General features: G+C 36.2%; 2 protein-coding genes across 2 annotated transcripts; one reads left to right on the top strand and one right to left on the bottom strand.

Moving 5' to 3' along the window:
* Nucleotides 1-281: 281 nt before the first annotated feature.
* On the top strand, nt 282-12,365 carry gipc2 (GIPC PDZ domain containing family, member 2). The gene is made up of 6 exons (XM_043254365.1): nt 282-996; nt 9,103-9,288; nt 9,792-9,972; nt 10,608-10,732; nt 10,939-11,020; nt 11,429-12,365. The coding sequence occupies exons 1-6, from the start codon at nt 730-732 to the stop codon at nt 11,578-11,580; spliced, it is 993 nt and encodes a 330-aa protein (XP_043110300.1). The 5' UTR covers nt 282-729; the 3' UTR covers nt 11,581-12,365.
* Nucleotides 12,366-13,313: 948 nt separating this feature from the next.
* txndc12 (thioredoxin domain containing 12 (endoplasmic reticulum)) lies at nt 13,314-16,874 on the bottom strand. The gene is made up of 7 exons (XM_043254375.1): nt 16,714-16,874; nt 16,143-16,203; nt 15,796-15,848; nt 15,482-15,555; nt 15,184-15,253; nt 14,790-14,873; nt 13,314-14,142 (listed from the first exon to the last, which is right to left on the bottom strand). The coding sequence occupies exons 1-7, from the start codon at nt 16,814-16,816 to the stop codon at nt 14,063-14,065; spliced, it is 525 nt and encodes a 174-aa protein (XP_043110310.1). The 5' UTR covers nt 16,817-16,874; the 3' UTR covers nt 13,314-14,062.
* Between the last annotated feature and the right edge of the window lie 1,418 nt (nt 16,875-18,292).

Genomic DNA, 18,292 nt, shown 5'->3' with positions numbered 1-18,292 from the left:
CGTGATTCATTGAAATATCCGCCAGAGGACGCCACGTGTTCAAAATCGGACTTCGTGAGGGAAAAAAGGTCCAAAAACATACGGCAACCTTTGCTATTCGGATTTAGTCATCATACCAGAATGGTGGATATGGTCGGAAAAATATCTGAAAACAACGAAAGCAAACAGGACTGTAGGCTACTGAATGATTAAAAGCGAATGGCACGAAGATGAAAAAAGTAATAGGCAAGTAGGCGAAAAGACTACTTTATATTCAAAATGAGTTTTATTGGTTATCTACAGTTTCTACGCTCGCGTAACTGTTACGTAATCTGACTTTTGAGATTAAAATGTACCTATTTATGGTACAATAATCATTATCGGTAGGCGTATGTACGTCTTCACCTGCTTTCACCGGTTGGAATAAAAAAAAATAAAAATATTAATTGACACCTGAGCCAGGTAAATGAGTTTCTGAATGACGTCACGGCGTCCTGTAGCGCGCGTGCGTTCGGCCACAGAGTTGTTCATTGTCCTGCGCCTCAACGCCAAGAGAGTTTACAGTAGACCCGCATGCCGTTTATCTAATCTATCATTCGTTGAACACCACCGTTTTTAACCCCCGGCTCGGTTTCGAAGAGTGGGAACAGAAAGGACGCATTCAACAGGTTGATTTCCGTCATTCGATGCTTTAGCCGTCCGGTTCCCGCGTACTTCATCCCCCCCTACGGATTTACAGGAGGAGCGAACATGCCTCTGGGACTCAGGAAAAAGAAAAACAAGTCGAAGGAAAGCTCGAACTTAGTGGAAAACGAGGAGGTCAGCGGACACGCAGGTGTCGGGAAGTCCGCGGTGAACGGCGGAGGACTGCCCGCTCCACCTGCCAGCATGAGACCGAAACTGGTGTTTCACACGCAGCTCGCGCACGGGAGTCCCACGGGCCGGATAGAGGGCTTCACGAACGTCAAGGAGCTGTACAGCAAAATAGCAGAAGCGTTTAATTTAAGCCCGGATGAGGTAAACGTCAACTCGTTAAATGTGTTTCAAAATCTCAGCTCGAGCTCGAGAGTGTACGGAGGCGGTGAGTCAGAAATGAATTACACAAACGAGGTTGCAAATCAAAAACCTCGTGAACTAGTGCCTGGTGGTGTTTGCATAAGGTGCGTCTTTCTGGGTACAGGGAACTGAAAGTCGTTTGTCTGATTATTACCAGCTTTGTTTTTTTTTGTTTTTTTTTGTTTAGAAATAAAATGTGGTTGTGTTCTGAAAGTGGAACTTTTTGTAAAATATTACGAACCGGTCATTGCGGTATTTGGTATTATTAAAAGTTAGGGAAATCTTTTAAAAATGTAGCACGTTTTCTATTTATTCATCCACTGGCTACAGTTTTTGGGAAAGTTGGTGGTAATCACAAAGTAGACCGTTTTTAAAATTGCTTGCTATAGCCCAAACACTTTTTTTAAAAAAAGAATCTAAATATTTTTGCAAACGCTGTGAATGCAACAGTCATAAATGTCAAGAAAATTGTTTATTCGTTAATCCATTTGACCTTAACAAAACCTTTTCATTAAATGACCTTGACAGTTATAATGTGTAAAGGGGTCATTTCTGTTTTATAATGATAGTTTCACGGTACGGTGGTTACACAATGATGCTTCTTTTTTTTAACCTTAGAATAAAATCAACAACGTGTTTTCTTTATTCAAGAATTAGCCTCCTAATATTTGTTATTTGCATAACTTCTTAATATGATTTTTTACAAGATTATACGAAAAACAAGCGGCTTATATATCGACACGCATACATGATTTTAAAAGCACCCCATTCGCTTTTAAACCTTTAATTTGAAATGCTAAAACTCTCATTGCAATTTATAAATGTTTTACATTTTAGTGAACTGGTGGCTAAGCTATGTCTTAAAAATTTCCATCTTATTTGTATGATTTTGTACGCATTTCCATCACCCCGTAAAATAGTTATGTTTTCTCAGGATTGTGATGTGTTTGGAAATTAGACAGACAAAATAGTTTGGTTATTTAAAAAGTTGTTATTAAAGTATTAAGCAGGTGTTAAAAATCCAAATTATTTGTAACTGAAACTTTTATTCTTCCCGGTGTCAGTGAACAGTGTTGTTGGGCCTCTCGTGTATCATTTGGACCTCATTTGAGAAAGTTTCCTAGAATAGTTGCTTTACTGAAAGCACTTAAGGGGGTTCATCAGACTAAAAACCAGTCTGACTAGTAACCGGACTGTTTGGACAGACCTATCGGGTGTGTTGTGTTTAAAGGTCAGCTAACAGATGGATTGGATACTAATCAGTGAATATAAATCGTTCAGTGGCCTTGTGAATTTTAGCCATTGCTGATACCTCGGTCCGGCACGTTTATTTGCATGTTGAAGTGGTGGGTTTATTGCAGGTCCTCAGAGGAAGTCCCCCGCATCCTGTTACAGTGGGCACAACCCTAGCACATGATGATAAATTGCTCCAGCCTCCCTGGGGATGGAGGGAGCGGAGTAGTGCGTACTGTGCGCCATTTCGTTACTCTGTTGCCTATTGATTCTTAGTGCTGTCTTTATCAGGATGTTTTTTTTTTTTAGCCAATAAGGTGGTTATGAATCGTTGGGTATACTTGAATTACTTTAAATAATACATCACCAAAGGCATTCGTACTTTCCCCTTGTCGGCTTCGTGAAAATAAGTAGACCTGGTTTAAAGGGCAGTGTCGATTAGGTTAGACCGCCCTCTGTTAGCATGTTAACGCGTGTACAACATTCATTACCTTCTCATGCAAAATTAATGTGACAAAGGGACTACTAATGTCAAGTGACTGGCAGACTGAAGACGGACTTCTCAGCCATGGCGGTTCAATATGAGTAAAAAGACATTCACTGGTCAAAGTCTGTTTATTACTATGACAGTTGAACTCCGTTGCACATGCTAGACTGCGTGACTATTCAAGTCTTCCTTCATAGAGCTAATACGCCATTTGTTTAGCATTTGCATGCAGGTGCTGCTGTCTGGACACTGGGTTGTCTGCTCAACAGTTGGTCATGCTTTCTATGTTTTGCTGGATCAGCCGACTAGGAGTATCGTCGCGTGTTGCGTTGTCTTTGAATTAGCAGGCTTCGCCAGAGTAGAATGAGCATTTGCTTTAGGCCTTCTAATTACTGCATGTTTCTGCTAATTCATTTTACTTATCTGGTCACCAGTGTATGTTCTGTGCATGTGTGATATGCAGTGATCTGCTCTTTGAAGTCCTTCTGAAGTCCTAGTTTTAGTTAAAGCTAAAAATGAACTGGAAACCTCCTATTTGAGACTAAGGTATGCAGCATCGCTAACGGTGTTATAATAGGTGACAGACAAGTTGCGATTTCAAATAAGAAAGAGTAGAAGAAAGCAGTGCTGTCATCACGGTTTTTGTAATATTCAAATGAGTTTTCAATAAGTACACCTGCGCTTTTGAAAAGCTGGACAGACAGCAGCAATGTTGATTAGCATCAGTGTTATCTGGCGTGGCAGGTATATACATTGTATCTCTGTGTGACATCAGCCTGCTTTTTCATGTAAACTGAGGCCTCCAGTGAGAGAATGTTCTTCTAGATTCCTGTAATGCTTTAGTAGACCGTATCATCAATTCGATTTGAGACCAGTTCTCTGTGATCATTTGAAAACCAGCTAAACACAGTTATGAGAGTACTGAATTATTCAGTGATATGGTAAGGTGAATTTTGTCAAGCCCAGCAGGAAAAAAGCAACCTATTTTAATGTATTTAATAGCCTTGTAACTGGAGTTTTGTGGCACTGAAAGTACCTAATATGGAAAATAGAAAATATAGTGTATTTATTCTGGGAAAATCACCAAAAATATTTCATGACTCATTTTGCACTACACAAATTTTGGTCTAGTCATATCTTAGTCATATCAATATCCCACCCACCAACACAAGCAGCTACTAGAGTTATGGTTCATGACCAAGACGTAATTAAAGCATATTGGCAAAAGATTTTAAAAAAATGCCTTACGTAAACTCTTTGGTGATACGTTGACTTATATTGGCTCTACAAAGCAGATTCATAAACCATTTAACATGGTCTTCCTTGTTCATGTTTTCTGCCATTTTCATCTCACTTTCATTTGAAAGTCATTTACCTGCTTGTTATGTTATGTTGAAATACTCGTCACTCTAAAAGAAGAGGCTGATCCCGCTCATTATGAGGAATATCATTTATCAGGGTTGTAACGTGTCCTTCAAGTATGTACTTGCTGTTGTCAGCTGAATGGAATGTATTTAAACACAACACAATTTCAGTACCGCCTCTATTGAAACCCGTTCAGATGGTTATGTCGTAACGTCAGACGTCAGTCTGTGTATTTTGAACAAACACGTTTTATCATATACAGGTGCATCTACAAAAAAAGTGTGTAATAAAATGAAAAAGTTCATTTTCTACCATAACTCGTTTCAAAAAGTGAAATTTTCAAATATTCTAGATTCATTACATGTAAAGTAAAACTTTAAAAAAATATATTTCTGATGATTACAGCTTACAGCTCAAAAAAAATCAAAAGTCCAGTATCTCAAATATTAGAATATTTACATTTGGGTTTTATTAAATTACCATCTCTACAAAAAATCTCTATAAATTCTGGGTCTTCAGCAATAAAGAGGGTCACAGAAGGTTGTTACTGAAATAGGTGCTGTTCACAGAGTGCTGTATCAAAGCATATTAAATGCAAAGTTGACTGAAAGGATGAAAATGGATGGGAAAAGGAGCACAAGCAACAGGGATGACTAAAAGCTTGAGAATATTATAAAGCAAATCTGATTCAAATACTTAGGAGAGCTTCACAAAGAGTAAACTGAAGCTGGAGTTAAGAGTCAAGAGTTTTCACGCCTAGACTTCTTCAGGAAAAAGGCTACCAAGCCACTTCTGAAACAATCAATGTCAGAAGCATCCAAACACTAAGGAGAAAAAGAACTGGACTGTTGCTCAGTGGTCCAAAGCCCCCTTTTCTGATTTAAGTAAATTGTGCATTTCATGTGGAAATCAAGGTCTGGAGGAAGACTGGAGTGGCACAGAATCCAAGCTGCTTGAAGTCCAGTGTGAAGTTTCTGAAGTCTGCTGGTGGTGGTCCAAAGTCAGTGCAGCTTCCATCTGCTCACAAGTTTTATGGAGACTTTACACCTGCCCACAGAGCCAAGACCACTTCCAAGTGCTTTGCTGACCATGATATTACCGTGATATCAATTGAGTGGTCAGCCGACATGCCTGACCTGAGGCCAACCTGGATCTATGGGTTTATTTTCAGGAGAAAGATGAGAAACAGTCGATCCGAACAGAGCAGATCCGAACTTCCATGCCACTCCTCACTGATGCTGGAGTTTGTGCTAATGGAGCCCCGACCAAGTATTGAGCTCAAATATTAAAGAACTAGAACAAAATCTAGAGCAAATCTTTTCTTTTTTGGATTGATCTTAGGAAACTCTAATATTTTGAGATACTAGACTGTGGACTTTCATGTGCTATAAGCTCCAATCATCAAAATAAAATTTTGTAAAAAAGGTTTACTTTAAATGCAGTGAATCTAGAATACATAAAAGTAGCTTTTTTCAATGAGTTGTGAAAGAAAACGAACTTTTTCACAATATTCAAATTTGTTGAGCTATTTTAAAAATTTGTTGTTAATGTCTTTCCAAATCTGTATGTCTGTTTTTTTGCATACAGTGCAAGTAAATGGGCCATCGTCTATACAAAAACATCTGAATTTTAGTCACACAGCTTGAAATGAGAGCGAGTAAATGATGTAATCTAATTATTAGCAAATGTACATCTGTAATGGGTGTTATGTATGTTAAAAACAAAGTTGACCCAATTAAGAATTCAATAGCTCGATCCACACTCTTCATTAAACAGTGAACTTTTGAAAGCTTCCTTTACTTCAGCAATGTTAATGGTTACCTATGGAAAAATGTTGATGAGTCTTATTTTGCTGTTGTGAATGGATTTATGCAGTAACCTTTAAGCTAGCTGGTTAGTGAGTCGTTGTAATGAATGATTTGAAGATTCTCATCACCTCATCAACAAACGTGTTCATGTGGTATTAAACCCGGCTGCTTCAGCATTTTGACCTGTTAAACTGTTAATCTTTCAAAGCCCCAATATGTATGCACCACGTTTGTTCTTTCCAAATCTTTTTTTAATGCCTGCTTAATCTTTAGGCACCTCTCCTTCATTTATTCATTCATTCATTCATTGTAATTAAAGTAGATTGCCCTGCCAAGACCCCAAAATAGCACCTGGTTGCCAAAGAAACAGGCCTCTTCATCTCTTTACCCAACCAAAAATGGAGATTTGTCCCACAATCCACTTTATTTCCTCAGAAGTATTGTAGTAGATTACTATAATCCTGTATATTGGCTGACGAGATTGTTTTGAACAGCTCAGTTGACTTCCTGCTTCTCCCAAGAATGCGTTTCTACGAAGGTCGGCCTGTCGCAATCTTGTCTGTGGGTGTGCCTCTTATCGAAGGTGAAACATTTGCCAGTTGAAGGTTTCTTTTTTTTCCCTCATTTGCTGTGGGCGGGTACGTCACAACGTAGCTGATGAGGACGTCCTGTGCCTCCTAAAAACGTGCGATGTGTAAGAGGAGGGATGATGTCAGTCGCAGCCTTGGTAACGCAGTGTAGGTGTCTGTGAATCCGCCCACAGATATGGCAAAGATCCTCCTCCAAAGCTGGCCATCTAGTAGCCAACAGCCCTTTCCCCCCCCCCCCCTCGTGTCCCTACGAAAGCTCCCTCTTAATCCCGGGCCTTTTGATAGGCTCCGGTAACCAGGGCAACAGTCTTGTATGCTTGTCAGCTGATGTGTGTCCAAAGTGCCTGCAGTGCACAAAAGGGGGAGAAAACAAGTCGTCTTTGTTGGAGTGGCTGCTCCACCAAAGGTCGTTATAAACAGCTGATATGGACTGATCTTTTCTCTTGCGTCTCTCACCAAATTGTGTCCAAAGGTTGTCCTTACCTTGAAAATATGTGTGTTTTGTACATGCAATCAAGTTATCATAAAAACAAATTGAATACTTTCTAGTCTTTCTCGACATGTTATTTAATACTGCTAGTTTTCACCAAGCGTTGACTGGCCCGACTTAAATCTGGCTTCTCAGGTTGCCAGGTCTCATGTTACCTTGTTGCTGCCAGGAAGTCTCACTGAGAGACATGATGCCAGATTTCTAGATGACTGACACCAGGGTGACTCCGTATGTCTGTGTGGATATCTGCATTTGGAGGACGACAAAAACTCTTATTGGATTGGCAGCATCATGGAAAGGCCTGGCTGGCAGAGCATAAAGCTTAACAATAGCCAAGTAGTTTTTGCATTTTTGAATTAGTATTAATGTGTAGATGTCAATTTAATTTAATTTATATATATATATATATATATATATATATAATATATATATATATATATATATATATATATAATGCACACATTTATTTTGGATGTGACTACTTGTAATTAATAAGCATTAAGATAAACTCTCATACCTAGTGAAACATATAGGAAGGTGTACAAGATTTCAATGTTATCATAATTTGAAAACTATCAAAAGCAGTCATTGCTGGATCATACTGGAATCAAATTAAAATAAAAAAGGATCCTACTGGATTAATTGAAATCCCTACAGGACATTATTATTATTGTTATTATTATTGAAATCCATGATTATTTCTTTGTGAACTTTATCTTTAAGATTTCTTGTGTTGTAGCTGAAGAAGTTCTGATTTTCTTTTCATTCATTTTATTTCAATACAGGGAAATTTTATTGCTAATCATATTTTTATTTTTGCACTCTGTGTTCTGAAAGGTAATATTTATGTTGGACACAGACGACATGGGGGGCATGAAAAAACAAAAAGAAATATGGGAGAACTTTGTATTTTTGTGAATGAATTTGAATACGTTCCCATGAGAAACATCGAGGGTGTTGTTAAATGCTTTTACAAGGTGTTTGTAATGCTGTTGTGAGTAAAAGAACAGTTTTAGAGGAATGTAACACTTTAGTGTAGTTGCAAATTTTGGTTTCACTTGATTTGAATAGTCTATTTTTATATTACTAAGTAAATATAAATAGCTTTGCAAGTACATGGCAAATAAAGCAGGTTATAATATAATAAGTTGTTGTATTTGCAAAGTTACTTATCAGTATAGTGTGTGTTGGCAGATATTAAGCAGACAGTACAGTAATACTAGTAGTACTAATAGTAATACTAATAGTGATAGTTGGCATGTAGTTGCCAAGTACCTTTTTGAGTAAAATGTCCAACAAAATAAATTGTTACCCAATTTTTTTTCTGGCAAATGCAAAATGCAACTGTGTAATATAACAAAATAATATAAAAAATAATATATCAATGCTGTCACATTCTCAAGCAAAATGTATTTTCTGAGCATTCTGTTCGCTCACAAAATACTTTTGATGACTTCCATCATAACATTTCTGAGGTAGGAGGAAGGAAAACTATATTTTAGTTCCTTTGCAAGTGAACAAAAAGCTGTAATACTTTAGTGCAGATATCCATTTCTGATTTGTCTTTTAAAAATGTTACAGTATATTCATAAGATGCATTTTTGAAATGATTTTGTAATGATGCGACGGTCGTGAAATTTGGTTTAAAATGTTTATTATATTTGAAACCAGAAAAGTCTTTCTTTACATAACCGCAGTTTTATTGTTGTGATTAATGGACAGATACGAGTTATTTAAAACACGCCTGTATGATTACATAAATCAATGACGCACATTAATGGGAATGTTTAGAAATATTGTTAGCAGTTTTTGAAAATATTGTCATCTGTACACAAAACCTTTCAAAAGACCTTTAACCTGCAGAGTTAGTTTCGAAACTTTCACTATGATTGTATTCTATCTAGAGTGAGAGTTTATGTAAATATCAGAGCCCTTTAAACAACAAATGAACATGCCATATTTCTGGCTGTGTGATCAGCTACTAAACTAAATTTAGCACATTTGCATAGATCCTAAATGTTCTCAATGTTCTCTGACTTTACAACTCAACCGTCTCGGTATAGCTGAAACTCTCCTCTCGATGTATTACAACAGATCCTATTCTGCACACTCAACACCCACAAAATTGATATGGACAAGCTGCTGGGAGGACAGATAGGACTGGAGGACTTCATCTTCGCTCACATAAAAGGGCTCAAAAAGGAGGTGGAGGTGTACAAAGCTGAGGAGGCACTCGGGCTCACCATCACAGACAATGGAGCTGGATACGCCTTCATAAAGGTAGACTCACAATGACGCTTTCGTTAGATCGGGGGTTATTTTGGGATGCGGCCCCTTTAGCGGTGCAATTAGTTTTCTAAGTGCAGTACTCATAGCTTGTAGTACTAGCACCGCCCATGTACAGACAATCATTTGCCTGTTTTTACAAGTAAATAGTTTGTTGCGAGTATGACTTTCTGTAAACCGTAAAATACCCCTAAAACGATATTGAATCTCTTGTCTGTATTCTGTTTAGCCAGGCTTTTATTGAGAGAAGTGAATCGTTTAATTTAGAAGAACGCCACCTTGTGTTTGTAAGATCACATGCTGTAGTTGTCTGAATGCTGAATTTGTATCTTCTATGCAAAGTGTTAGTTGCCTTTAGATCCGTAGTTGAATTCTTTTAAACGCATCGGTTTTGGTGATGGTTAAAATAAAAGCACTCATTTGTTCAGTCGCTACTTTAACACGTTAACATAAGTTATTGTTAGACATGAAGCGTGTCTGCTTTTTTCCATTGGCAGCGTATCAAAGAGGGCAGCGTGGTGGATGGGGTGAAGGTGATCTGTGTGGGAGATCATATCGAATGCATTAACGGAAAGAACATCGTTGGAATGCGGCATTATGAGGTGGCGCGAATGCTGAAGGAGCTGCCCAAGGATCAGTCCTTCACCATCAAACTCTTGGAGCCCATGAAAGCCTTCGGTTTGTCTTTCATTTTTGCTAGTGTTAATCTTGTATGTTGTATGGGACTGGTGTATGCAAAAAATAAATAAATAAAATCTAGCCAGTAATAGTAGTTTTTGAACTAAAAATCTCATCTAAATTCGCAATTAAATTAAAGTATACATCCTATATGACAGACTGTTTTCTTCTTCAGAAGCCAAAAGCCAATTATTTTAACTTAATTTTTAACTGAAATTTAAAATCATTTTCCCAATGAAGAACTACACTACCCATAATCCTCAAGAGAGATCTACCAATCACAGAAGTCATGTCAAAAAGCTTGGAAGAAAAACTTGCATAATCAAAGACTTTATAGTTTAAGTAAAGTCTTTTATGTATTTGACGTTTTATACTTAATTTCGTAAATATTAAACATTAAATGTAGATTTAATGTAAATATTAAATTTAAGTTTGTTACATTTTCTCTGCATAATTTGATGAATTTTGCCTCATCCAAGTTTTTAATGTTGTAATTGATATCCCAAAAAAATTATTATTACTAGAACTGTTATTGTTACTGTTATCCCTATTTTTATGCATTACGCAATCCATTAAATGTTGCTGTGTTGATAAATGTAGATTTAATGTATAAATAATGTTCTTTCACTTGGCAGAGATGCTTGAACCAAGGTCAAGAGGAGGCGGAGGCGGAGGCAAATCATCAGGAGATGGCAAGATAGGCACAGGCAGAGAAACCCTCAGATTGCGCTCCAAGGGTCCTGCAACAGTCGAGGAGATGGTAACAGCGTTTATATTTTACAGTTCTGTTTATATCTTGCAATTCTGACACATTCTTCGCAATTGTAATAAGGAAAGTTAAAAATTGCAAGATATAAACTTGTGAGATGGAAGAATTTTGAGCTAAAATCAGTGACAATAGCACAGTCACTGATAAGAATCATGAAGAATTTCAGTTGCATCTAAAGCTTTTCTCTTACTCCACAGCCCTCAGAGTTTGAAGAGAGGGCAGTGAAGAAAGTGGATGACCTTCTTGAGAGTTACATGGGCATTCGAGACACTGAATTAGGTGAGATTTCGCATCATGGAGTATAGCCTACGTCTCCCTTTTTTAATATCATCATAAAGTTGTTTTTAGTATTATTTCTATATATTATGTGAAATTGTCTTTATTATATGTCGTGAAGCACATATCCTGTATATCAGTGCTATTATATTACGTATATTAGTGCTAACAATACACCACCATTGAAAGATTTGTGGTCAGTAAGATTTTTTACATTTAAAAAAAAAAAAAAAAAAAAAAGTATTTTTTGTTCACAAAGGCTGCATTTTAATCATGATTATATTTTGGGCAAAATCTGGAGCTGAAGTGATTTTTGCAATGATTTGTTGCATTAACAAATATTACAAACACGTGTCAGGCTCTGAGTATATCAAAATGAGACGACTACATCCTCTTCTCACTTCTATACAGCCGCCACGATGGTCGAGGTGGGCAGAGATAAGAAGAACCCGGATGAGTTTGCCATGGCTCTAGACGAGGCTCTTGGTGACTTTGCTTTCCCAGATGAGTTTGTGTTTGACGTCTGGGGAGCCATCGGTGACGCAAAACAGGGACGCTTTTAAGCGCTGCTACACACACACACACACACATTAAAACAGAGCTGAAATCAAGAGCATCTCGTTCAGAGTCATGCAGTTTGGAGCTGGCATTCTGAACATTAGGATTTATGTTGATTTGACAAATATTTTTTACAAATAAATAGCATAAAAAAAATAACAGTAAATATCACCACTGTAGTTTTCTTCACATAATACATTCTCAAGCCTTTCAGAGAGCTTCAACAACAGTTAGGCACACAGATGATGATGATCATTTATTTCTGTGGTTTAGCATTTGTAGGTGACGCTGGGGGGTTATGATACTAAACAAAAGCCAAGGGAAAGGGTGATGCACTCGTTTGCATAGAGAGAATTTTGTATAGAGTTATGGATATACATCAATTGTCTTTTTAGATCTATTTTAGACTTTAATTTATTTAATAAAGTGATGAAACTTTTTAAGAAATCGCCGTTTTTGTAGCCGATTGTCATTTTAGTCAAGTCAGAATGTACACACAGAAAAACATGATCGGAAACTGTCATGTACCCTTAAAAAAACGTGCCAACATGTTAATTTAAAAAAAAAAATATCACATGAATTGGTCACATTGTTGATTTTATTATTAGTTTATTGTAAAATATAATCCATAAGGGATCACTTTGTATGATAGACGTATGTTTTTGTGTGCCTTCACTTTTGTGTTGTCAGTGTAATTTTGTATGAACAATTTCTATTGTGCTCAAATCACAGGTTTTGTCTTTGCCTGTTTTTTTTCACATTTATTAAAGGTGGAAAAGGATGCATTAAACAGCATTGTGAATTTTATCATTTTTTAGCTCATCGACGGCAGGTACGATTTCTGCTTATGATTCAAACAACAGCATGCAATTCAGTTCTTATTCACAGCACCGAATTATGTTTGTGTATTTGCTCTGGCGTTTGACTTACTGCAATCACCACCAACAGCGAAGTACTTTCCATTTACCGCTGCACAGTGGAACAGGACGACTATTTGGATAATGACTGCCCCCTGCTGTAGCACCAATCATGAGGTTGTGGTTGTGTGAACAAAACAGCTTCATAATGCGGAAATAGGATACGAGTATAGAAAAATATATAAGCTATCCTTTAATTCATACCAATTAAACAAAGATAGTTTTGAGATTGAGTTTTTTAAATCTCACCAAGGCTGCATGTACTAATAAATAGATTCAGATGAACGGCGTTTATTTTACCATCACTTTCGGTAAACTTGATACATCCTTGATGAATAAAAGCATTATTTAAAAAAAAAATTGAGCCAAGTCCTAAACAGTAGGTTTAGGGATCTTTTATATTTACAGATTACAGAATTTAATAAAATTCTATTGTGCTTAACAGATGCAGTTTTAACACCATGCATCAAATAATTTATTTGTTTTGCACTAATTAGACTAATTTTGGCAGTTCCATAAAGTACCTTTTGGAAAGGTAATACTAAAATGTAGATTTGAAAACGCCCTTTCATGCTGTGTGTGACAGCGCTAAGTGAATGAAAACATCCTGCATAGTTTTATATTTAAAAAGTTCACCGTGATGAATAGTTTGGGAGTTGAGCAAGTAAAGTAAAAATAAAAGCCTATAAAACTTTTTTTTTTTACCTTGTGTGTTTTTCGGGAACACCTGAAACCAAAATGTGAACTTTTCATTACACATAATGGAGGCGAGTATTAGTCACTCTACCCTGCGAGTTAACATTAAAACAGCTATATTCCAATATTTTATAATCAACTTTATTTGTAGCCTCATTTTACATATTGGTAAAAAATACAGTATGGCGAAGACGAACAATTTCCTTTCAATCCCAACAGAGAGAGAAAAAAAAAAAGTGTCCACATTACAGGCATTAATTCACAGGTATTGTCAACAGTAAAAATGAAAGGTAACTCCATATATCGAGAACTAAAACTTGGCAAGTTTAAGAGATACTGTCAACATTTCTAACTTTTAACATAAAACTGGTACAGTCATGAAAACATACGTAGTTTTTAGGTGGGAACGGTTTGGGGACTATAAAGCTCTTCATAAAAGCGACTGGGTAACTGGATCAGTTTTACCACAGCTTGTAAGATATGGCTTGGAAGCACATGAGAATTGCCTTACTGGCATGTTTCTTAAAAAAAAAAAACACGGAGTGCCTTAAGAATGCAGTCAAGATGGGCGATTGTTTTCAAAATTAAATGATCAATTAGTTTTGAATTTCTGAAATGTAAGACGGAAAAAAACCTTTTTAGCACCCTTTGTGTGACACGAACAGTAAGTATGCTTTGGTTCTCAAAGTAATAAGCCAATCTACCGCATGCTGCGATACTTTGAAATGTAAATTAAAAATGCATTAAAAATCCTTCATCTTTGAAGCTTGTCTTGTGCTATAGCAGATTAAATGAAATGACACTAGGAACTGAGGTTGGAGATGAATATATGGATGGATCTAATGTGACCAGCAAGGTGAAGCAGTGTTCTGGCTTAGAGTTCATCCCCGATGTGAGCCGTCCTGAAGGCATCTCCGGTCAGCTTGTCTTGAGCTTCCTTCATGCTGGTAACAACTGCACGCAAAAGACAAATGTGGTCGAGGAACATCTCGCTCGTTTTGTTCACGTCGCACCCAAAATCTCATTTGTTTTTCAAATTCATCTTTAATGGACTCCATTCGGTTTTGTTTTGCATTTGCACTGGAAAGTTTGCCATTTGAAGCAAGCAAGCAAAATCCATTCATTTCAGACACAGTTTGAATCAATTCATTAGTATTTATAACCATGTAAATAACGCACTATATCGTGCACGATGACTAAAATATTGGGCAAAATGTTAAATCGAGTCTCAAGTGGCTTTGGATAAAACCATTTGCTGAATCACTAAATGTAAACATGCATTTTGCAATAAACTATATTTTGTTTAAAATACATTGTATTGCTGTAGGTCAAGTTTAAAAGAATAGTTCTGTATTTCGCCCACATTTTGAACCTGATCATGTCATTAGCTTTTTTTTTTTCCTATCCAAAGATTTTGGATTCTACTCAATTGTGCGCAATAGTTTTTTTATGCACATTTTTACAATTTATGTGCATCTTGGCATGTTTAAATTTCCTATGGGAAAAATAAAGGGTAAAATATTTCCAAAAACAGTGCTGCTAAAATAAATGTAAGTGTAGGCGGGACTTTTTAAAGTTTATTTTTGGGGGGTGTTTCTTACCTTGATCTGCATTGCTGTAGAAGTACTTGTAGTTGGGGTTCCCATTCTTATTCGTGATCTCAGAGTGGACTTTACCAGTGGGATCTACCAAGGAAGAAAAAAATATTTTTCCATCAATGTCGATCTTGATCCTCTACTGACACCTTGAGGTGTGGATGTAGCAACTGACGGTGTTACAGTATTTAACCGTAATGCGTTTTTTGCTATTGTCCCGTAACAGGATGGTCACCTGGATAAAAGGAGTTATGTAGTAAAAACATTTTCACGCCCAAAATGTGACTCTTACCTCCAAAAAAAGGCCTTTTATTAGGCCACTAATATCTGAAGGTAGAGTGTACCTTTAAACAATCGTTGAAGTTCTAAATCAGTGCATTTGCTTATGTATACGACCTACCAAGGAAAAGTATTCTTGGAATGTAACCTCCATCTGGGCTGAAGGTCTCATCTTTTGGCTCCTCTTCATCCTGTAGCCACATGGGTAATGAGTGCGTGCAATATAATAACACACTTGCTTGACAATATGCGTATGTGGTTTCACCAAAAAAAATAGATAAAATATATACAAAAATATTACAAAGAAAAGGTATGCAACCATTGAACCATTGCACCATTGATCCCTCTCTGACAGAATTAAATAATCAATGCATTTTGTGAAAAGCATAAAGTAAATAATGAGAAGAGGAGCTCCTTACCTCCAGGTTAACCATGATAAAGTTGTGAGCCAGCTCAGAGATGTCCTTTGATTCAGCAAACTTGGGCTTTAAAGCTAAAATTAATTTTTAAAACAAATTATTTGTACACTATGAGGTAACAGAATAAGCAAACATCACAAAACAACTGTTCAAAAGGTTTTTTTAATAAAAATAAAAAATAATAAAATACATATATATATATATATATATATATATATATATATATATATATATATATATATATATATATATATATTCATTAAATATAATATAAATGTAATATACACTGTCCAAAGGCTCAAGCAGCATCATACCTTTACAGGCTCCACACCAAGTCTTGTGAATAATGACCATCATAGGGAGTCCACTGGAACAAGATCAGAATTTCATTTGTTAAATCACGTTTAAAACAATTCATCCAAAAGCAAAAGTTTCAAGATAACAAGATCAATACCAATACATTTTTTCCCCAACAAATTTTTGATTATGCCGAAAAGCCCTTTAAAATGCGTTTTCCAAATATGATGCAGCACGCTTTATAGGGTTAAGTACCTGAACAGATTGGATTTCTGGAAGTCTGGCATAGGCCTGCTTTTTATAGAAATACACAAAATACGATATTAAAAAAGGACATCGAAGGACAAGATTACACCACATGTACCTTGCTTCTGCCTCCATCTTCCCATCTTCAAGGCTCCGCCAGTTAATGTGTTCCCCAAATCCTTGAATACACACATAGACGTCCATTACAGATATTTAACATGATACATCCGGTTAGGAACAAGTGTACCTGTTGGAACAAGCCACGACTACAAACCACAGAACAAAGAGATCTGTAACAATGCACCTGTGATCAGAGATCTCTTAGTGATCTTTCGTCCAATGCACAATGCAGTAAAGCACGTCAGTCAAAGTGCTACATTTTTACATCTGAATACATCTGATAATTTATGATCACTATTTTTAACTGCGGCTGCAAAATATCCCATCAGCTGGTTTATAATGAGCTCAACGTTTAATAAAACGCAGTCTTTCACACGGGGATAGATTATAATATTGGTAGATATAATATAGAAATGCACATTCAGCCTTACTGAGACAGTACTGAGATTTATTTCGGTCAACCGAGAGTTACATTTAGATCCGCGTTCCGGGTCAGAAGCCGGTGGTCTAGCACGGCTAGCGTTGATAGGGATTATTTGATCAAATGTCTACATTTACAAACATTTTACCTCGTCCTTTGCCATCGCCTAACACCTCTCCGAAATGTGACGCAATAAAAACCAGTATAAAAGAAACCAGGGCAATGTTGAATAAAGACGACGGCATTTTCATTCCGACGGTCGTTAGCCTTGAGCTGCCTGGATGTGACGGACAGACGCCGCGGGGTCCTAAATCCCGCCGGAACGCAGAAGCGGGTTGATGACGTCAGATGCGTCACTTTTTTCCCTTTTTTTTTTTTTTTTTTTTTTAATGCTTGAGTAACAAAAACAAAAGCGTCAAGGGTACACACACACACAAAAATATAAATTTAATTTAAAAACAACAAATAAATAAAAATAAAATAATATAACGCAATGACTTAAATATCAATTAAATATAGTTTTATTTGTTTGTAATTTCTTTAAATTTCCTTAAAGAAAAAATAGAACAATTTGTTATTGCTAAATTTGCAACAGTGAATGTGAAACTTAACAAGTATAATCGGTAGATTGATGATGTACGCCTCGTTTTCAAACAACTTGTCATAGCATCAAAAAATCTCATTTCAAATTTTCTCGTAGTAAAAGAAAATCGCGCGATACTTTGTCATTTATAAATCTGGAAACTTCCCACCATGTCCTTTTTTGTATAATTGACAATGGCAGAAAATATGAGATGTATATCTCAATATTTCTGGATAAGAAAGAAACAATCTATACCTTCGATAAATCGGGTAAAAAAAAAAATAAAAATGCTTAGGGCGGTAACACTTATGCAGTATCTTTAAATGAAATTAATTTTATTTGTAATGAGATATATATTAGGTAATAAGTGACCAATAGTCACATTTTACGGACCTCTTTCCACTGTCTAAAGTGATACGTTTCCACAATTATTGAAACTGCAAATCTAGCAAAGTTATTTTTTTTAAATAAAAAAAAAAAATCTATTCATTAATTCATTCATTAAAAGAAAGAGTGATACTATAGCAAAGTCATTTACATCATTTTGGCATAAAGCAAATATTGTATTTACCTTTTCAGGAGCATTTCTGTGAATACTCCTGCTTAAAAAGTGAAAAGCAGATACAATTACATAGAACTGCATTCCTTGTGCACAGTATATGTTGTTGTTGTTTCATGTTGTTACAGTTAAATAGAAAAAGGGAAAACAATTTGGAAAAAGAGAGGATTTTCTTGTCATACTCATTAAAATCCCAAACATCACGTTATTCTCCTGCCATCTGAATATGAATCATGAAAGAAAATGCACATCTCATTTCGTCAAAATGACAGATGCAGATTATTTGTAATGTAACCTTATTATTTGAAATGGTTGTTTTGGTTTTTTTAGTGTAATTTCCCCAAACCAGAAGTGCCTCCGATAATTTAAAACTCGGTACACATATTTTTATTTTGCAAAATGCTGCTGTTTTAAAGTTTCAAACCGTAACGCTGTATACACTTTTTTTGTTCAATTAAGAAATAAGGTTGATTAAAACAAACAGGTTTTTTTTTTGTCTCCCTCTCCCTCTTTCTCTCATGGCTAGGATGAATATTTTGAAATGTTGTTATATTACTGAAAATGTTTCTTGGAATTACAGCATAG

Source organism: Puntigrus tetrazona, chromosome 2 (assembly GCF_018831695.1).
Source record: "Puntigrus tetrazona isolate hp1 chromosome 2, ASM1883169v1, whole genome shotgun sequence".
NCBI classification, from domain to species: domain Eukaryota; kingdom Metazoa; phylum Chordata; class Actinopteri; order Cypriniformes; family Cyprinidae; genus Puntigrus; species Puntigrus tetrazona.
Note: the sequence above shows the minus strand (reverse complement) of the source record. Positions and strands in the feature narration are given on the sequence as shown.

What these genes read in the sequence shown, in the direction of transcription:
- gipc2 (XM_043254365.1), top strand. Translation starts at nt 730, where the DNA reads ATGCCTCTGGGACTCAGGAAAAAGAAAAACAAGTCGAAGGAAAGCTCG. An exon ending in TTAATTTAAGCCCGGATGAG is followed by an intron (nt 997 to 9,102) that starts GTAAACGTCAAC and finishes GTATTACAACAG; the next exon opens with ATCCTATTCTGCACACTCAA. An exon ending in GGAGCCCATGAAAGCCTTCG is followed by an intron (nt 9,973 to 10,607) that starts GTTTGTCTTTCA and finishes TTCACTTGGCAG; the next exon opens with AGATGCTTGAACCAAGGTCA.
- txndc12 (XM_043254375.1), bottom strand. Translation starts at nt 16,816, where the DNA reads ATGAAAATGCCGTCGTCTTTATTCAACATTGCCCTGGTTTCTTTTATA. An exon ending in TCCAAGAATACTTTTCCTTG is followed by an intron (nt 14,874 to 15,183) that starts GTAGGTCGTATA and finishes CTTCCTTGGTAG; the next exon opens with ATCCCACTGGTAAAGTCCAC. An exon ending in CTACAGCAATGCAGATCAAG is followed by an intron (nt 14,143 to 14,789) that starts GTAAGAAACACC and finishes TTTTGCGTGCAG; the next exon opens with TTGTTACCAGCATGAAGGAA.